The 17,036-nt window shown below is 37.4% G+C and overlaps 2 protein-coding genes across 2 annotated transcripts in view; one reads left to right on the plus strand and one right to left on the minus strand.

Annotated features, from left to right (window-relative positions):
- Positions 1 to 17,036, plus strand: part of LOC149064491 (uncharacterized) — a 117,861-nt gene that overhangs the window by 49,700 nt on the left and 51,125 nt on the right. The window contains exons 6-7 of the mRNA XM_089254758.1: positions 7,723 to 7,794; positions 11,386 to 11,457. Coding sequence (XP_089110884.1) covers positions 7,723 to 7,794; positions 11,386 to 11,457 — 144 coding nt within the window. The remainder of the gene's footprint in view (positions 1 to 7,722; positions 7,795 to 11,385; positions 11,458 to 17,036) is intronic.
- Positions 11,986 to 15,212, minus strand: LOC149064492 (uncharacterized). Its single transcript, XM_089255295.1, has 2 exons — positions 13,974 to 15,212; positions 11,986 to 13,914 (listed from the first exon to the last, which is right to left on the minus strand). The coding sequence occupies exons 1-2, from the start codon at positions 15,210 to 15,212 to the stop codon at positions 11,986 to 11,988; spliced, it is 3,168 nt and encodes a 1,055-aa protein (XP_089111421.1).

Consider the following 17,036-nt stretch of genomic DNA (forward strand, 5'->3'; position numbering starts at 1 on the left):
AAATTTCGCAGCTAAATTTTCTGTATGCAAAGAAAGGAACATACTTTTAAATGAATTTTTTTGAAAACACAAATTCTAACAAAGTTGACACGTTTAAAAAGATGTACGATAAACATATTTTGAGATAAATCGATAAGCTATCGATACTTAGATAACCATAACCTTTTACGGGCAGTGAGAGATACTATTACATATTTAGCTTCAATTATTAGTTTTTCTTCCGTGATATATGCTTCTATATTGGGTTGCTGTACTTTAGTTATATTCGACATCCATATTTTTTACAGAAATCATTTTCAGCCACCTCGTTGGGCAATTTGCTTGTTGTGGCCTTTGTGTTTGTATTTGTATTTGTATAACCAAAATCCAAACGTGTACTTTTCATTTCCGAAACGCACGAAGGAAATAAAGAAACAACATCATTTCTTTAAGTGTAATAGCGTTTTGCGAATAGTTCCATCCCTATCTACTACGTATACATACGCCTACGATAGAAGGAAAACAAGCTTTTTCTGTCACAAAAATAGGAAATACGAAATTTTTGTCATGTTCTCTCATACACAAGGGAGAATAGTTTCACTCTCAAAGGAAATTACTCCCAGTGTGTTTCTTTTTTCATATAATGCATCCCTTCTCGAGTAAACTAAAATGGCAAACGTCAAGTGTAAATCGTTTTTTCACCTTTCTGTTTTTCTCCCACTGCACCGAAAATTAGATTGGCACCAAAAATGAATTATCAATGACCGAGTGGAGGAACATTTGCGCGCAAATAAGTAACTAAAGGAGCAGACACTCTTGAAAAAGCACACCAAAAAAAAAAAAAGCCCGAAGTTATAACGTTGTTCGAGTTCGTGGAATGTACGAGAGCAGGAACTGAAAATATGAATCATGCAAGAAAGTTCGCGTCGAATTTCTTTGCCTTTGCTTTGACATTTACATATTTCCTTCCGCAATTTGCGATCGCATTCAAAGAGGTCCTAATGTACGGTTCTGGGATTCTTTAATATTTCCCACCTTCTAGGATTTCAGAAAATTTACACGGTACGAAGGAAGAAAAATTTATAGAATACATTCGAGTATGTGTATGAGGTTTCTTTGTGAATTTTCAAGTTCTGTGCTTGCGACTTCGTTTCAGCGAGAAACTTCGTATTGCTGCGGACGCATTAAAGATGTGTGCTTTTTAATATAGACCTGGTGTGAAAATATTACCTAAACTAGAGTATGTGAGTACCTTCTTTAAATATTTCGACAATTTCTTGCCGTCCTCACAACTTGTTGTTTTCAGGGAGTATAAGAGTTGAAGGAATCGGTGTATTTGAATTCTGTTTGCAAAAAATTTTTATTTACGAAGGAGGATTTTTTTTTCTTGTGCAAAAAAGTAAGTTTGAATTTCGGTTGCCAGAGGGTGCTAGAGTGCTAGGGCAGAAGTGATTGGAGCTCGTTTGTGTTCGGAACGTTGGTGAAATTTCAGTCGGGAATTCGTGATGAGGTAGAACAATTTCATCAATAGCGATTTATCCACCAATGCCAACATCGCAGTGGAAACAAAACTTATGTAAGCTCCAGTAACAGGAAAATTCAGAAATGGGTTTTTAATCGTACACCCCGCCTTTTGTAGGACTCTGATTTGCCTATTTCCAGTGATCTGCTTTCATGCAGTGCCCTCTTTCAAGGAAAATTTGAATTTTTTTTTTTCTGTAAAAAAAAATTCCCCCACCCCATGAGAATATTTCTTTCGCGAACCGCGATCAAATATACCAATTCCTTCAATTTTTTTACGAATTTTTTAATGATTTAAGAATTTATGGGACACCCTCTAGGTTCAAATACAGTCGATTCCAGTTTTAACGAATACCGATATAGCGAAAGTCTCGTTTCAACGAAAACATTTCTAATCCCCCAGATAAGTTTACATAGGAACGATGTAAAAACTCGGAATTCCTTTATAACGAAATTTCGTTATAAAGTAGTGATTTCTCTCCGGTCTCTTGGAGTTTGTTATAACGGGATTCAACAATTGAAAATCCAATTTTACAAAACTCTGCTTACTGTACTCCGTTTATATTGGATGTGAATAAGCGAAAAAAATATTTTGTAAAAATAATAATTTGCAAAATTATTATTTGTAATTGCGTGATACCCGAAACACATAAATTACAAAACCACTCATTCGAACATTTTTAACTTTTTAATCATGAAGTTAGATGGCAGCACGTCTGGACACAGCAATAATTACGTTTCCGTACTTCCCACATCGCCAGTATTTAAGTGGCGAATGACTAAAACGAAGATCGATGTGAAGTTTAGTCCTGGGGAACTTTTGCACTAAAACTGAGAGGGCGATTTTATCAACAGTCCTCATCTCCGAATAATGTAGAGAAACAGTGGGAATTTGTTTTCGTTGAGTAGAGCGGGGAAAGTATGTTGTGCGCCACTTTACTTAATACTCAAATAAATTTTCATAGTGCGTGGGATCTTAAAAGACACTCTCCCGTTGCCACGCATTTTCCGCTCCAAAAACGAAACTAAAATTCTCGCATCTTGAAATCAATCACCATTTGCCGGCCATTCTCAGATTTCACAGGAACAAGCGCGGAATTATTCATGAAATATTTTTCGCTTCCTATTCTGAATAATTTATACATCAACGTAGGAAAAAGAAAAATTTCCAAATTTATGAGGCGTCTTTAAGAAAGAACATAAGCACCTGTTATAGAAATGAGAAGGAAAAAAATAAGAAGAAAATTACCAGAGAAAAGATTTGATTGTCCCTTTTCTCGGTCAATATTTACTGGCATTTTTCTTTCTTTCTTTCTTGTGGAAGCTGCCACGGAATATAAATCTCTGAAAGCTCCACGTGAGAGGCACCCCCGTCAGCTTGTTACTTTTTCGCTGTGATGTTTGGAGGATACTTATATTCTTAGTGGAAAAATATAAGAAACCAGAAGAGTAAAAAAAACTGTCTCTTTTAGGGAAAAAGAACTTCGATACTCAAGAGAAAGAAGAGGTAGAAAAGCTCTGATGTGACGTAGCCGTCAGTTAAGCTTTTCAGGAAAAATGCGCCTAAAGAATAAGAATGAAGGGAATTCTCAGGGAAAAATAGCGAGATTCATAGATATAGGAAAATGATATACGAAAAAGGAGGATCGACAGCGTTTGGGTTTCACAATTTTTAATAGAAATCGGGAAAAATAATGGTTATCTTAGAGACTAATTATTTGATGGAAATAGTAGATAAACGGTGGTTTTTACTAGTGAATTTCGGGACAAAATTTGTAATTAATAATGGTTGGGTCAGGCTTTAAACTCGTTAAACGTGGAAAAATATTGCAGACCATAGTTTTTGGAGACCAAAGCGGGATATTCTATTAATAAATTGGTATATTTTAGTCCTTTTGTATTAAAATTGATAGAGAAATTTCATGAACAGACTTCCAGCTTTAAATATGTAATATAGAGGAGAAGTGAACATTTGTTTTTGTTGAGTAGGGCGGGAAAATTATGTTGTGCGCGCATTTTACTTAATACTGAAATAAATTTTCATAGTGCGCGAGATCATAAAAAAGACTCTCGTGTTGCCACGCATTTTGAAATCAATCACCTTTGCGGGCCATTCTCACATTTCACAAGAACAACAGCGGAATTATTACACATTATATTACATGAAATATTTTTTGCTTCCTATTTTGAATAATTTATACGTCGACGTAGGAAAAAATATATTGAAAATTTATGAGTCGTCTGTAAGAAGGAACACAAGCACCTGCTATAGCAATAAGAAAATTATATGTATCGTAAGATGAAGCAAAAAGTTTGCCCCTTTTCTTGGTCAATATTTACTGGCTTTTTCTTCTTTTTTTTTCCGGGAGCTGCCATGGAATTTAAATCTCTAAAAGCTTCACGTGAGGGGATTATGACATTGAGGATTTTGATGTCCCGGGATCCAAACATTTTTGGAGTCCCCCCCCCCCCCCTCAATCCAATGTTATGTACTTGGAAGCATAAAAAAACATATATTAGTTTACATAATTTACAGGGATGCTGAAAAATATCAGTAAGAAATTATAAACTCCAAAAGATGCAATTCATACACCGAAGTGAAAACCAACACAAAAATTAATGAAAATTTGAAACGAATCTATGAATTTCTGACCCAATGCAAATATGAAACTAATGAGAGAAATAATTAGGGAACTAATGGAAATATATTTGAACCTAATGAATGAAATAAAATTAAAAATTAATAAGAGAAACGATCCAGAATTAATGACAATTTTGAATTTATGAAAGTTCAAACTTAATTAGCAAAATAGTTCCAAATTTGAGACGCCACAGCCCATGAAAAAGCCCCACGTTTGGTAAGGGTGGCCCTGAGATGAACACGATTCGATATATACCTCACCATTGAAAATCTTGTGCAACGTTACGTAGAGACCTTGTAGCCATATATTTGTAAACCTTTCATGCAAAAGTTTTAGACGATTTACTTCATAATTCGCTGAAGCATTGCGCATCTTTCATTACGTAAGTTACTTATTTATCCATGCGCCCTTGATATGTTTTTCCTTTTTGGTCCAAATTTTTTTTACTCAGGTGTATATGGAAGTTTCAATTTCGGTTAGGTTATTCTATACCTAGAATAATCTAACAATTAATCACAAATTATAGCATTTGATTGTAGAAGAAAAATAGATATTCACAGTTGAGAAAATACCACTGACGTTTATCTAATTGATAACTTCATTTCTACTAGTAAAAGAAATTTCTTTGACATTCTTAGACACTCCATATGACGTGAGAAAAATGCCAAAATACACATAAATGCGACCATGAGAAAATGAAAACCTCAAGCAAAACTCACAAGCAAAAGTCAAAAATGATCTTTTTCGAGGAGAGATTCAGACGATTCGCTTTCTCAGCACGATAAGATTCTTCTTTTCTACTTTTGTATGTCTCTCTACGAGGAATATTGTTTGAGCAACACTCCATATCGCACCATTATGAAAACATGAAATTTTTCGCTGGACGAAGTCGCGGTTTATTGGCTGGATCCGTCACCTGACAAATATTCCTATAACAGAAATAGAAAAAGAAAAGCAATGGCAAACAGTTTTTCCTATTTGTTCTCACTTATTATTTTATCTCTTTCTTCGCGTTTTCTTCTGGGAGCTGCTGTCAAACAGCTTATGAACAGGAACCAACGCTTCAAAGAAGATCTAGGATTTCAGCGGGGTTTTTTTTTTTATCTTCAGCGTAATCCTTCATAAATTCTTTTCAAAGTTTCGCTAGAGAAACCAGATACTACGCACTTGGCAATAAAAATAAACTTTTCTGTGTCTTCATTACTTTAAAGCCTTAAATCTTCAATCTTTTTTTTCTCGAGTTAAGAAAACTGTCTATGCCTGACACCTTTAACCTGTTGCCCATGAGGGACTTGGTGCTTTAAGAGCACTAGATGCTTGTTTCCGAGTTTGTTTCACTTGGTATAAAATTGGGGCATGTTGTTAAAAAAAAGACAATTAAAATTATGGTAAAGAACGGCCACGTCCTTCATAAACAAAACAGCATCCAATGTCGCAATTACAGTCGCCCCGCTTGATTGGATAAAATTCTGTGGCACAAAAATTTCTCCTATAGAGACGATGTGATAATTTCAACAACATTTTCCTGCTTAACCGAATATTACTCTTTACACGTTACGTATTAATATGTATCAACACCACTATACACATAATATTTTGATTGAAACATTTGACGTAAATGGAAAAATACGTTTAAGTTACTAAGGTTTAAAAAATACATTTGAGAGTAGGTTCTGGCCTTCAAGTATTCAACACGTAAATTTAACTATTTAATTTTTGTTTTCTGTTGAGGCAATAGAGGACGCTAACTATCCTCATGAAAAGTAAAAATCTAAGGTATTGTAATAATCACAGTACCTTAGATTTTTACTTTTGAATCCAATCAAGCGGGCCGACTGTATTTGGCTACTTGACCAGCTGATGCAAACATGCACTCCTCCTTAATATTGAACGTCCGGGCTAAGGAGCACACAAGGTGAACTCAATTGATTCTTAACCTTTTGTGTTTTGGAACACTTTTTTGTCACAAAATACTTTTGCTCAAATAAGACGAAAGCCAGGACCCTTTTACAGCATAATATGCAGCTCGTAATACTGTAAAAACAATAAGTTCACCCAAGGAAACAGATATTTTCTGGAATTATGCCGCGGTGAACTCGGAAAATCATCTAGTCTCCGCCGGGAGTCGGACCCAGATCCTCTTGCAAACAGGACAAACAGTCTACCATGTTGCTGCTACACGTTGAAGTGCGTGTAGATGGTAGCATGTTGCCCGGTTTGCAAGAGGGCCTGAGTTCAAGTCCCGGTGGAGCCCAGATGACTTTTTTTCCGAGTTACTTTGGCGTATTCAGGAAATATTTGTTTCATTGATATCGTAGGCTGAGGAAAAAAAAGTCACCTATGTCTCAATAAGTTGACTGTTTTCTCCTCCAAGCTGATGTTTTCCCCTAAAAGATTCCCAAGGATTTCCAAGGGGTCCATAGAGCATAGACCTCTTCTTAACCCTTCAATTGGCAAGCAACAAAATAACTAGAGAAGAAAATTTTTCATGGGTCATATTTATTTAGTAAATGAGGTTCCCCGAATGCTATTACACGACAAAAAAAATTATTGTTGATATTTAAAAAAACATAGAATGTTTAACTTCAGGGAAGACGTATTTATGTGGCTTACATAGGTGTAAACAGTTTAAAAACGTCATTTATTGTTTGCCAACTTACTTTTCTATCATGTTGAAGAATGCACAGAAATAATCTCCGCCACACATGGCATTTCCCTCCAAAATGCAAGGGTCAAAAATCGTTCTTGCTCGGCTAGTTAAGAAATAGGTGACGTGTACATTTGCGCCGTTCTGCCGGTAATTATAGAAACATAATGAACATCTCAAATCTAAAAGTCAAATGCTTAGGAGTTGTTTAAAAGCATCCATTTCGAGCTGAAATGAGCTCAAAAATATAAAATGCCTTCACTCTAAGCAAAACTCGTTTTGCTTTTGAGACCAACACGACCAAATAAAGGGTTAATAACCACCACTCACATAATGCTAGACCATTCTTCATGTGTTCAGTAGATGCTGATATCCATTTTGCTACATTTATTTATTAAAATACTGCAGATTATAGGATTTATCTCTTCTCTCTGAGTCGATAAGATACTCGCCTGAAGTACTAAAGGATGGTTTTTAGATTTTATGCGAGTTCGATACCCGATTCGTCCCTGTCGGAATCTTTCCTCACTCATAGATTAAACAGAAATGGAGGCAACATGGTCATAGAAAAAGATTGGTACCGCAAGAAGTTCCAAACCAATGGGTTAGTGCATCAACCTCTCAGTTAGTCTAGGGGAGAAAAGCAAAGTGTCGAACGCTGAAGTTCGACACTTTTACGATAAATTGTAGACGATAAATTTGCTACGATAAATTGTAGATCCCGGGCCTCGTGTGTGTGAATAAAATGACTGTGGGGTGAGTGTTCAAAAATAATAATAAAAAACTCTTCCTTTCATCTATTGTTGTGCATTTTTTTTATTATTTCTTTTTCAAATTTGATAGAATGGAAGTCGTGAATTTTCGATACATACTCATAAATATTTATTCATTTTCTTCGAAATGTTTATATTATCTTGTAATTTTTTTTTGCAGGGATATGTCAGGTAACAGAATACGCGAATTGCAGATCACCGATTTTCCTCATCTGGAATCCCTCAGCACACTGTAAGTGCGAAGTCATACTAATTTTAATAAACAAATAAGTAATATTTTAATTATGTTAGTTTCATAACTCCTAATAATGAATTATTTCCAATAAATGTACAGTCGAACTTGGTTAATTCGAAGCACAAGGGGGACAGCAGAAAAACTCAAACTATTCAATTCATCCAATTTAAGACAAGTATATTTTCACTAAAAACTCAAAAACTGTTGATAACTATAAAAATGTATTGAATGCTGCTACTTATTATTTCAGTTTCCTCGTTGCTGCAACTAGTGCTAGTTTGTGATGAAAGTTTACGTTTTATACAATTTCATTTGTGAATTAAAAATTTTTATTTGCTTCTTTTCTATGCTCTCGAACATTTTTCAAAATCTTTGTGTTTTTGGAACATGAAAGATGCTATTTCAGAGCTTCAACAACCTTATTTTTTCTATAACATGTCCGTAGCTTCTGAAAGCCTTTGAATAGGGGCTTTTTTAGGTTCGTTTTCACCGTCTTCATGAGACTATTCAATGAGACTTTATTTGGTACTTCACCAATGTCCGCATCCATAAATCCGCCAGTTTTTTTGAGTTAAATTATTGGTATTTGGACATGGTTAAAAATGTTGCTAAGTTACATTGGTATTCTAAAATGAACGAGCATTAATGCTAGAGAGCAACGACTCCCCAACAGACTCTAAAATTTTACCAGACAAGTGACTGGGTCCAACACTCCAGCTTAAAAACATTTCGTCTGGGTAAAAATGATTGCTCGCATACAGACAAAATTTCGTATTTGCTGAGTAGTAGCATTTGCATCAGCACTTGCAATGCTTGCTGCAAATGCTGAGTAGTAGCAAGGTGTTGGCAGGTGCTGATGAAGTCATCCAAGATTCAGTAAAACTCCAGCTTCCCACGGAAACACATAAGTCAATGTGTTTGGAACTGATAACGAAAGCATCGCTTAATTAATTTGCAGCAACAAGGAAAAAGAAAATTGAGATTTGGTGAATTGTAATTTTTTTTAATGCTTTCATGCTACATTTTAGAAAAGATCAGTATATCACTGAATAAAGAAAAAAAAACAAAACAAAAACAAAAGTTATCCAGGAATTCAGAGAAAAAAATAATTTTGCAAATGGCATATCTGAATAAAACTTCGAATTGTCCAAAATACAGGGTGTTTCAAAAAGAATCATCCGATTAAAAAAAATCATAAATATTCAGCTTTTGATCCGTTTTGATCGTATAATGTATGTGTAGTAAGAGGGAAATCTCGAGTTTCACGCAGTTGCCAACAGGCAGCGCTAACGCTCTTCCTTCGGCTCCACTTCAGTGATTGTCAAGATTGGCTTTTCCCACAGTTAGAAACCGATTCGGATGACCTCATTTTCCAGCAGGACGGGTCACCACCACACTGGAGCTTGGGCGTTCGATAATTTTTTAACAATCGCATTCCTAAACAATGGATCGGCCGTACGGGACCTAACGATTCAGTTAAACGTCACTGGCCTTCACGATCGTCGGACCTCACAGTGTGCGATTTCTTCTTGCGGGGGTTTACAAAAGACCACGTTTATGTGCCTCGCCTTCCAGATATATTAGCCGAACTGAAGATACGCGTAACAGCAGCAGTGGATACGAACATTCTCGCAAAAGTTTGGGACGAATTTGACTACCGTTTTAATATATGAATCCCATATTGAAGTGGATATATTGAGCACCTTTAATTTGGTTTGTAGAAAAACTTTATGATTAGAGCCGTGTAATATAAAATTAATCTTAAGTGTCCATGTTCAATATTTTTCGTAACAAATGCAGTTCAAATCGGGTGATTTTTTTTAAAAAAACCGGAATTATGAAAAAAGATCGAATTAAACAGGTAATTTTTTTAACATTAAATTGAATAGGAGTTTCAAGGAAAATTCCCAAAATTCGAATAATGAAAAAAATAATTCTAAATAAGTGCTAATGAGCCAAGTTCGCTTGTCCCTACGTTTATACATAGAGGCCCCAAAAAGGTTTAAATTTTGGATGGATAGTATATCTGTCACAATCAATGTAACTTGCATAGGTTTCGGCTGATAATTTTTTGTACAAATAAGTAAATATTTTTTCATTAAAATAATATTCTGAAATTGTAATTACACTGTATTCATAAGAAAAGTGGAATTTACGTAAGAGGGGTTTCCCTTGAATTTTGGAATCAATACAATTGTTGGAAGTGGCCGTTATTGAGTGAACTACATACGTTCTGTAGTGTTGCCTGTGCGACAATTGCACACGTTTAGATATTTTCTCACAGCGTATCCAATGTAGCTGACTTCCTGAAATGAAAGTGCGACTTTCATTTCAAAGTACCACATACCGTATATTCCTGCATAAAATTCGTGGATTGCGTAAAGTGTATATAATTGAAGTTTAACTGTTCTGAGCTGTTTACAGCTATCATCAGAGAATTCAGGAACGTCTTAATAAAAAGATGGGCAAATTTTAGAAGCCCCTAATGATGATTATGATTTCTTTATCGATTAATAAAACTTTGACATGCAGATCGATAGACCTTCTTCTCTCAAAGTAGCGAAATTTGCATCTGTTCTGAATACTTGTACGCAGGAAATTATTTTAAATACAAATCCAGAGGTTATATAGGGGACTAGGGGCCGTGGTAGAGAGAAGTCACTTCGTCAACCAATTCGTTGCCGAGTTAGCGTTTATCCAGATACGACATATCTCAAGGCAGTGAGTTGGCGAGTCATCTTGCACTCAAATCCGATATTAAGCGTCCCGACATCCCCGAAGGGTCACCTAGGGTGATTCGAAGGAACGCGGGATGAAGATGAGCTTGTTGTGCGGTGAGGCGGGTTGATACGCGAAGTGCGCCACCGCCTCCGCACGATCAGCGAGCCGTCATATCAAAATAAAAACAAAATTGTTAATTTATCATTGATTAACCCTGGCCTTTGATGATAAATTGCCAAACATAACAGCCGCAAAAACACGTTATTTGAAGGGGGAAAAAAATCACCTCTTCTCATTTTACGCATGCGCGTTCATATATGTTCATTGGTCCCGTGAGTTCCTCGTTTCCGAAACATTTTAGCAACTGCGCATCGAATCGTTCTCTTTTGCATATTCGGTGCTATTTTGGCATCGTTTAAGGGGAAATCATTCAAAGGATATACTATAATAAAAACGAATTGGTGACAAAAACTGTTTAATGCCAAAAAAGCATGCTATCAACCCTAACGAATTCTCATTTGTTTCTGCCTACAACCACGGGCGACTAGACATTTCATTCCAGTAATTGTTCAGTAGACTTTGCTACAACTGCATGAATCAGCTTTTCAGGACGTGCCAAATCAGTTTTTTTTTTAGAAACTCTCTGAGAGAATCGGTACATGCACAGAATAGCTCTGAATTATTATCGTTACTACCCATTACACACACGTCATGAACTATAAATTTCGTTTTGATTTTCCCCGCGAAAAAGAAAATAAAAAAACCTCGAACATATGTTGTACAAATTTTGGCCACTTATGCATATATATTTATGAATTTTCACTAAAAATTTCTTTCGAATGAATAAATTTCGTTTATTTGTTTCAGAATCCTAATCTCATCGGAAATTAAACGATTGTCTGCTGGAGCGTTTCGGAATCTCGTCAACCTGAAGCAATTGTGAGTAGATGCTAAAATTGGATAAAATATAACCATTCATTTGTATTAAGGTTACTGTTTCATGAGAATTACTCAATAAGTTGATATTTGAGGAATGTGATAATAATGAAAATATGGTGATCAATTTATTTTTAAATAATCAAGGATCAAATATTCCGGTCCGCAGAATTTTCATTTGCGCTTAAATAAGACCATAAACAAGTTCATCAAATTTTATTTCTTAATACAGTCCACGCAGCTTGATGTGATCACATCTGGCGCTTCACAATCTGCACCTGCTGATTTCTTTGGGGCTCGCTTCGCAGTCGCTTGTTCGGAATTATGAGACGACTTTTTTGAATTAGATTTAATTTCTTCAAATATAAAGCATGCGAGCTACATACATGTGCGACTTGTTACCACGATGTTTTGAACGTAACTGTTGCCATCTTACAAAACAGTAATAATGAGAATAAACGATAAAAAAGGAAGAAAACAAAAATAAAACGATCCCCGATCGTCCATACTCCCGCCTCAAAAAGGTGACAGTCAATAATCCACTGGCAAACGACATAGATGATTCACGGAACGTTTGTATAAACCATTCACAGTCTTGATTTCCACAACTCTGACCTTTCCGTCGTCACCTGGAAAGACTTGGGTCACTCGAGCCAAGTGCCACTTGAGGGGAGGTGTGTCTTCCTTCAAGATAACGAGATCGCCGACTGCTATGTTTGACGTTTCCCGTTTCCACTTCATCCTTGGTTGAAGACTGGTCAAATATTCCCTGGACCATCGATTCCAGAAATCCTTTTGCAATTTTTGTATCTTGGCCCATTTGGCTTGTAGACTTCCCGATGCTTCACCATCACCTTCGGGTACAGCAGTCATTGGAGTACCGATGAGAAAATGTCCAGGAGTCAAAGCTTGCAGCTCGTTTGGATCTTGGCCGAGTTGAGTTAGGGGTCTTAAATTCATGCAAGCTTCAATCTGGACAGTCAGAGTAGTTAACTCCTCATAAGTGAGAGCACTTCCCTTGCACGTTTTCAACAGATGACGCTTTAAACATTTGATGTTGGATTCCCACAGTCCACCAAAGTGAGGTGATAACGGAGGAATGAAGTGCCAATTGATTTTTTCTTCAGAGATAACTTTCTGTACATCTTGAGATTTACAGAAATCGAACTGCACCTTTAAATAATTGGCAGCCCCCTTGAAGTTGGTTGCATTGTCCGAATACATATCTGTCGGCTTCCCTCTTCTGGATATGAATCTTCTAAATGCTGCAAGGAAAGCTGCAGTACTTAGCTCTGACACTATTTCAATGTGAATTGCCTTTGTTGTGAAGCATACGAACAACGCTAAGTATGACTTGAGTCGAACCTTCGACCTCTTCAATATCGGCTTCGTTGTAATCGGTCCGGCAAAGTCTACACCAGTTCTTTGGAACGGTCTGCAGGGCAAGACTCTGTGTGCGGGTAAATTACCCAACATTGACGTCTCAGGTCGTGCCTTGAATCTGTAACAGGTTACGCACCTGTTGAGTATTTTTCTTACGGTGCTTCTACCTGACGTAATCCAGAATTGCCGTCGAATCATTGACAGAACCAGTTCAGCTCCAGCATGAAGGTATTTGAGATGGAAATGTTCCACTATCAGGGATGTCAGATGATGATTTTTGGGCAGGAGCAATGGATGCTTGGCACTTGTACTAAGATCCGAATGTTTCAATCTACCACCCACTCGTATCAAACTCCTTGAATCGATGAATGGACTTAGTGACAAGAATTTGTTTGTGGGTGGAAGGGGATTTCCCTTATCAAGAAAACTGTGTTCGTCCTTGAACTCTGAGTTCTGCACGATCCGAACTAATGCTAGAGTAGCATCATTTAATTCAGCAGCACTTAGTGAACCAACGATTTTGTTCTTGGATTTACAATTGTGGATGAAACGAAGACTCCAAGCAGCAACACGTTGAAGTTTAACAAACGATGAATACTTGCTGATCACACTCCATTCTTCCACGATTTCGTGAGATTGGGTTGCATTCACCGACTTCTTTAATTCCGATTCATCCTCCATCAACTGGTCTGAAGGGTCGGAATTGGATGGTATCACCAAGCCACTTTCCCTTAACCAATCTGGCCCTCTCCACCACAAGAAATTTTCTCTCAGCTGTGACGGTGGTAACCCCCTGGAGGCACAATCAGCTGGGTTCTCCTTGCCGGGAACGTGATGCCATTGATTTGGATCACTTGATACGTGAATCTGTTTCACTCGGTTCGCGACGAATGTCCTCCACCTAGTGGGATCGGATTTTATCCAATGAAGTACAACCTTCGAGTCAGCCCACAGAATTGTGTTGTTGATTTTCAAATTCAAAGCTCCATTCACTCGTTCGGATAGTTTAGCCAGCAACACTGCTCCACACAGTTCCAGACGTGGTATGGTTGTAGATTTCAATGGGGCAACCTTTGTCTTTGCACATATCAAGGCTACATTCACTGCATCATCTCAAGTGCTGTAGACAACAGTACTTGACTTGATTTTGCTTTGGAAACATTGAAAGTGCTCGACACGGCTGCTTCTTCACTCGTAGGTATTACGACAGGAGGCTGTACCTTGAATTCATGCAAGAGAGTATGGTGCTTTCCTTTACAACACTGGCAGCGGGTTGTAAACAAACATTTTGCAGCTGAGTGATTATTCCTCAAGCAATTGAAGCATAGCTTATTTAACTTCACGAAAATCCACCTGTCGTTGAATGTCATGGATTTAAATTTGCTACAATCACTGAGCTTATGATCTTGTTTACACACTATACACAACACATTAGCTTGTTTACGAGTAGCACAGGAAAAAGCAAGTCTAGAATTGCCTTTCGACTCTTCCCTCGGTCTGGGACCATCTTGGACAGACTTAGACACCTGGCCTGTTTTTTCAAGGAAAGCTATGAATTCATCATACTCGGGATAATCTTGACCTTGACTTAGTTCCCACTGCTTGATTAGATTATCATCCAATTTTTGTTTTAGAAAGTACACCAACAGTACATTCGAGAGACCACTTACTTCAAGTCCCAAGCACTGTAGATTTCGTATTGCCTCGTTCGCCGTGTCCAGCAGTTCCAAGATGTTTCTTGAATTCACGATTTTCACTTGTTTCAGCTGGAAGATCTTGGCGGCGCACTGTGCATACGCGAGTTCACGCTTGTTGTCATATCTCGACTTCAAAGAATCCCACGCTTGAGAATAACTCGCACTCGTAATCGCAAATCCCGACACTAATCTCGCCGCTTCACCTTTCAGGGCCGCCTTCAGATACTGGAACTTCTGGACATCTGATAAGTTGGGGTTGTTGCCTATAGGACCCTCGAAGATTTCCTTGAAGCTCAGCCAACCTCCGAACTCGCCCTTGAACTCCGGTAACTCGAACGTTGGCAGCTTGAGATTATTGTCCTTCGACTGAGATTTTTCACTGGGCTGGCTGAAACTATCTTCAGCCATAAACACCGAACTTGTCATTTCGCGAATTTTTCGTCTCAGCTCTACGTAGCCGTCATACTCCACTTCACCGAGTGATTCATTCGATTTCGCGATATCGCGGTAGCACCTCTCTAGATTCTGATTCAAGTTTTTTAGCTCGCGCTTGAATTCCCGTAGCAAATACACGTCATTGGATTCTAAAATGGCTGACACCTCTTCCTCCGCCGTTCGAATTTCCTTCGTCCAGAGCTTGAATTCTGAGAGCATATCACTAGATTTTGATTTCGGCATATTGGAGAACGATTTAATTCGAACAGAAACGCCACTGAAAAGAGTTTAGTTCACTCACCGATAACGCTCGATTATTTTTGGTTGACTAAGTTTCCTTTCCTATCACCGAGCTGTCCGGCTTCCAAATCGAAACAAGTACACACGAAGAGCCTCCGGCTTCTCGACGGACCATTTATCATGGCGCTTCACAATCTGCACCTGCTGATTTCTTTGGGGCTCGCTTCGCAGTCGCTTGTTCGGAATTATGAGACGACTTTTTTGAATTAGATTTAATTTCTTCAAATATAAAGCATGCGAGCTACATACATGTGCGACTTGTTACCACGATGTTTTGAACGTAACTGTTGCCATCTTACAAAACAGTAATAATGAGAATAAACGATAAAAAAGGAAGAAAACAAAAATAAAACGATCCCCGATCGTCCAACATCCACACTCGGCGTGTTTCTGATAATAAGAATCAAATACTTACTATATCCGAAAGAAATCCTGTTTTCAAGAACGATGACCACACATACTGTTTGATCGATACCCGTTTGGTAAAACGGGACAACTTTGTTTTTTTTATTCCGCAGTTGCAAAATGTTCAAAATCATCCGATTTTTTTTTTACTTCATTCTAAAACGGAACTATATACAGGGTGTTGCATCGAAGTGGCGACAAACTTAGAGGGGGAGATATTAGGCATCAATAGAAACAAAAATTGTCATAGAACATGATGTCGCAAACCACGTTTAGTCGGTGAAAATCGCAAAAATACTTATGAAGGGTGCGACGTCGAGTGGGACGAAAAGTCCTATAATAAGCAGAAAATGCATTTATTTGACAGCATGATTAATTTATTTTACTTTTTTATCCTTATTTTTTGTAATTATATTATTATACTTTATTTTGTGCACCACAGACTGTGTTGTAATCATGCTGTCAGACAAATGTTTGTTTCTACTTATTTTATTGGACATTTTGTCCCACTCGACGTCACACCCTTCATAAGTATTTTTGTGATTTTCACCGACTAAACGTGGTTTGCGACATCATGTTCTATGACAATTTTTGTTTCTCTTGATGCCTAATATCTCCCGCCTCTGAGTTTGTCACCACTTCGTGGCATCAGCCTGTATAAGCTGAAATCCTACATTATTTTTATTCGGCCATTGTGAGGAGTTGGATTGGAACTGTGTAATGCATATCACGATTTTTTTTACACTTCACTTTTTTTTTAATGTGCAGAATACGTTTCACAGATTCCTTGAGAAAATCTCTCGGAAAAGAAATTTGAATCTGGTACCGATAGAAGCTGATCAAGAACCGAAGTAAAGGATTTTTTTTTTCATACGTTTGCCTTTATTATGGGAAGGTCATTGCAAAAGCAGCTCCACGCGTATGGATCACAGTGAATACCATGGAATGATTACGATATTAAGTACGGAAATGTTTGTCAACAAGGGAGTGTGGGAGAGAACACCTTCTATCCTCCTACATAGTCCTGCAGCCTGATAACGATGACTTAATGGGGGGGGGGGAAAGTTTGGTTAAACCTTAGCTTCAGAATGAAAAAAAAAGCTTTCGACGAATAAGGTAACATTATCCGAACTCTATAAACGCATTTTTTCCCATGTTATGATATTGTTCCATTCCGTTTTTTTTCAAAAGCGATAACAATAACCAAATGATAACAATATTTTTCTGTGATTCTAAAAAGCGGCGTTGGCTGCAGTATTATTATTAAGTTTCTGGGGTGGCACATGCAGGTATTTTCGTATTAGAAAATGACGAAATCACCAAAAATGACAAGATGTAGCCTGTCGAACATTTCCCAAAAAT

Source organism: Pholcus phalangioides, unplaced genomic scaffold, assembly GCF_987345545.1.
Source record: "Pholcus phalangioides strain wild (caught in Gottingen) unplaced genomic scaffold, Ppha-v1.0 ptg000042l_1, whole genome shotgun sequence".
Classification (NCBI taxonomy): domain Eukaryota; kingdom Metazoa; phylum Arthropoda; class Arachnida; order Araneae; family Pholcidae; genus Pholcus; species Pholcus phalangioides.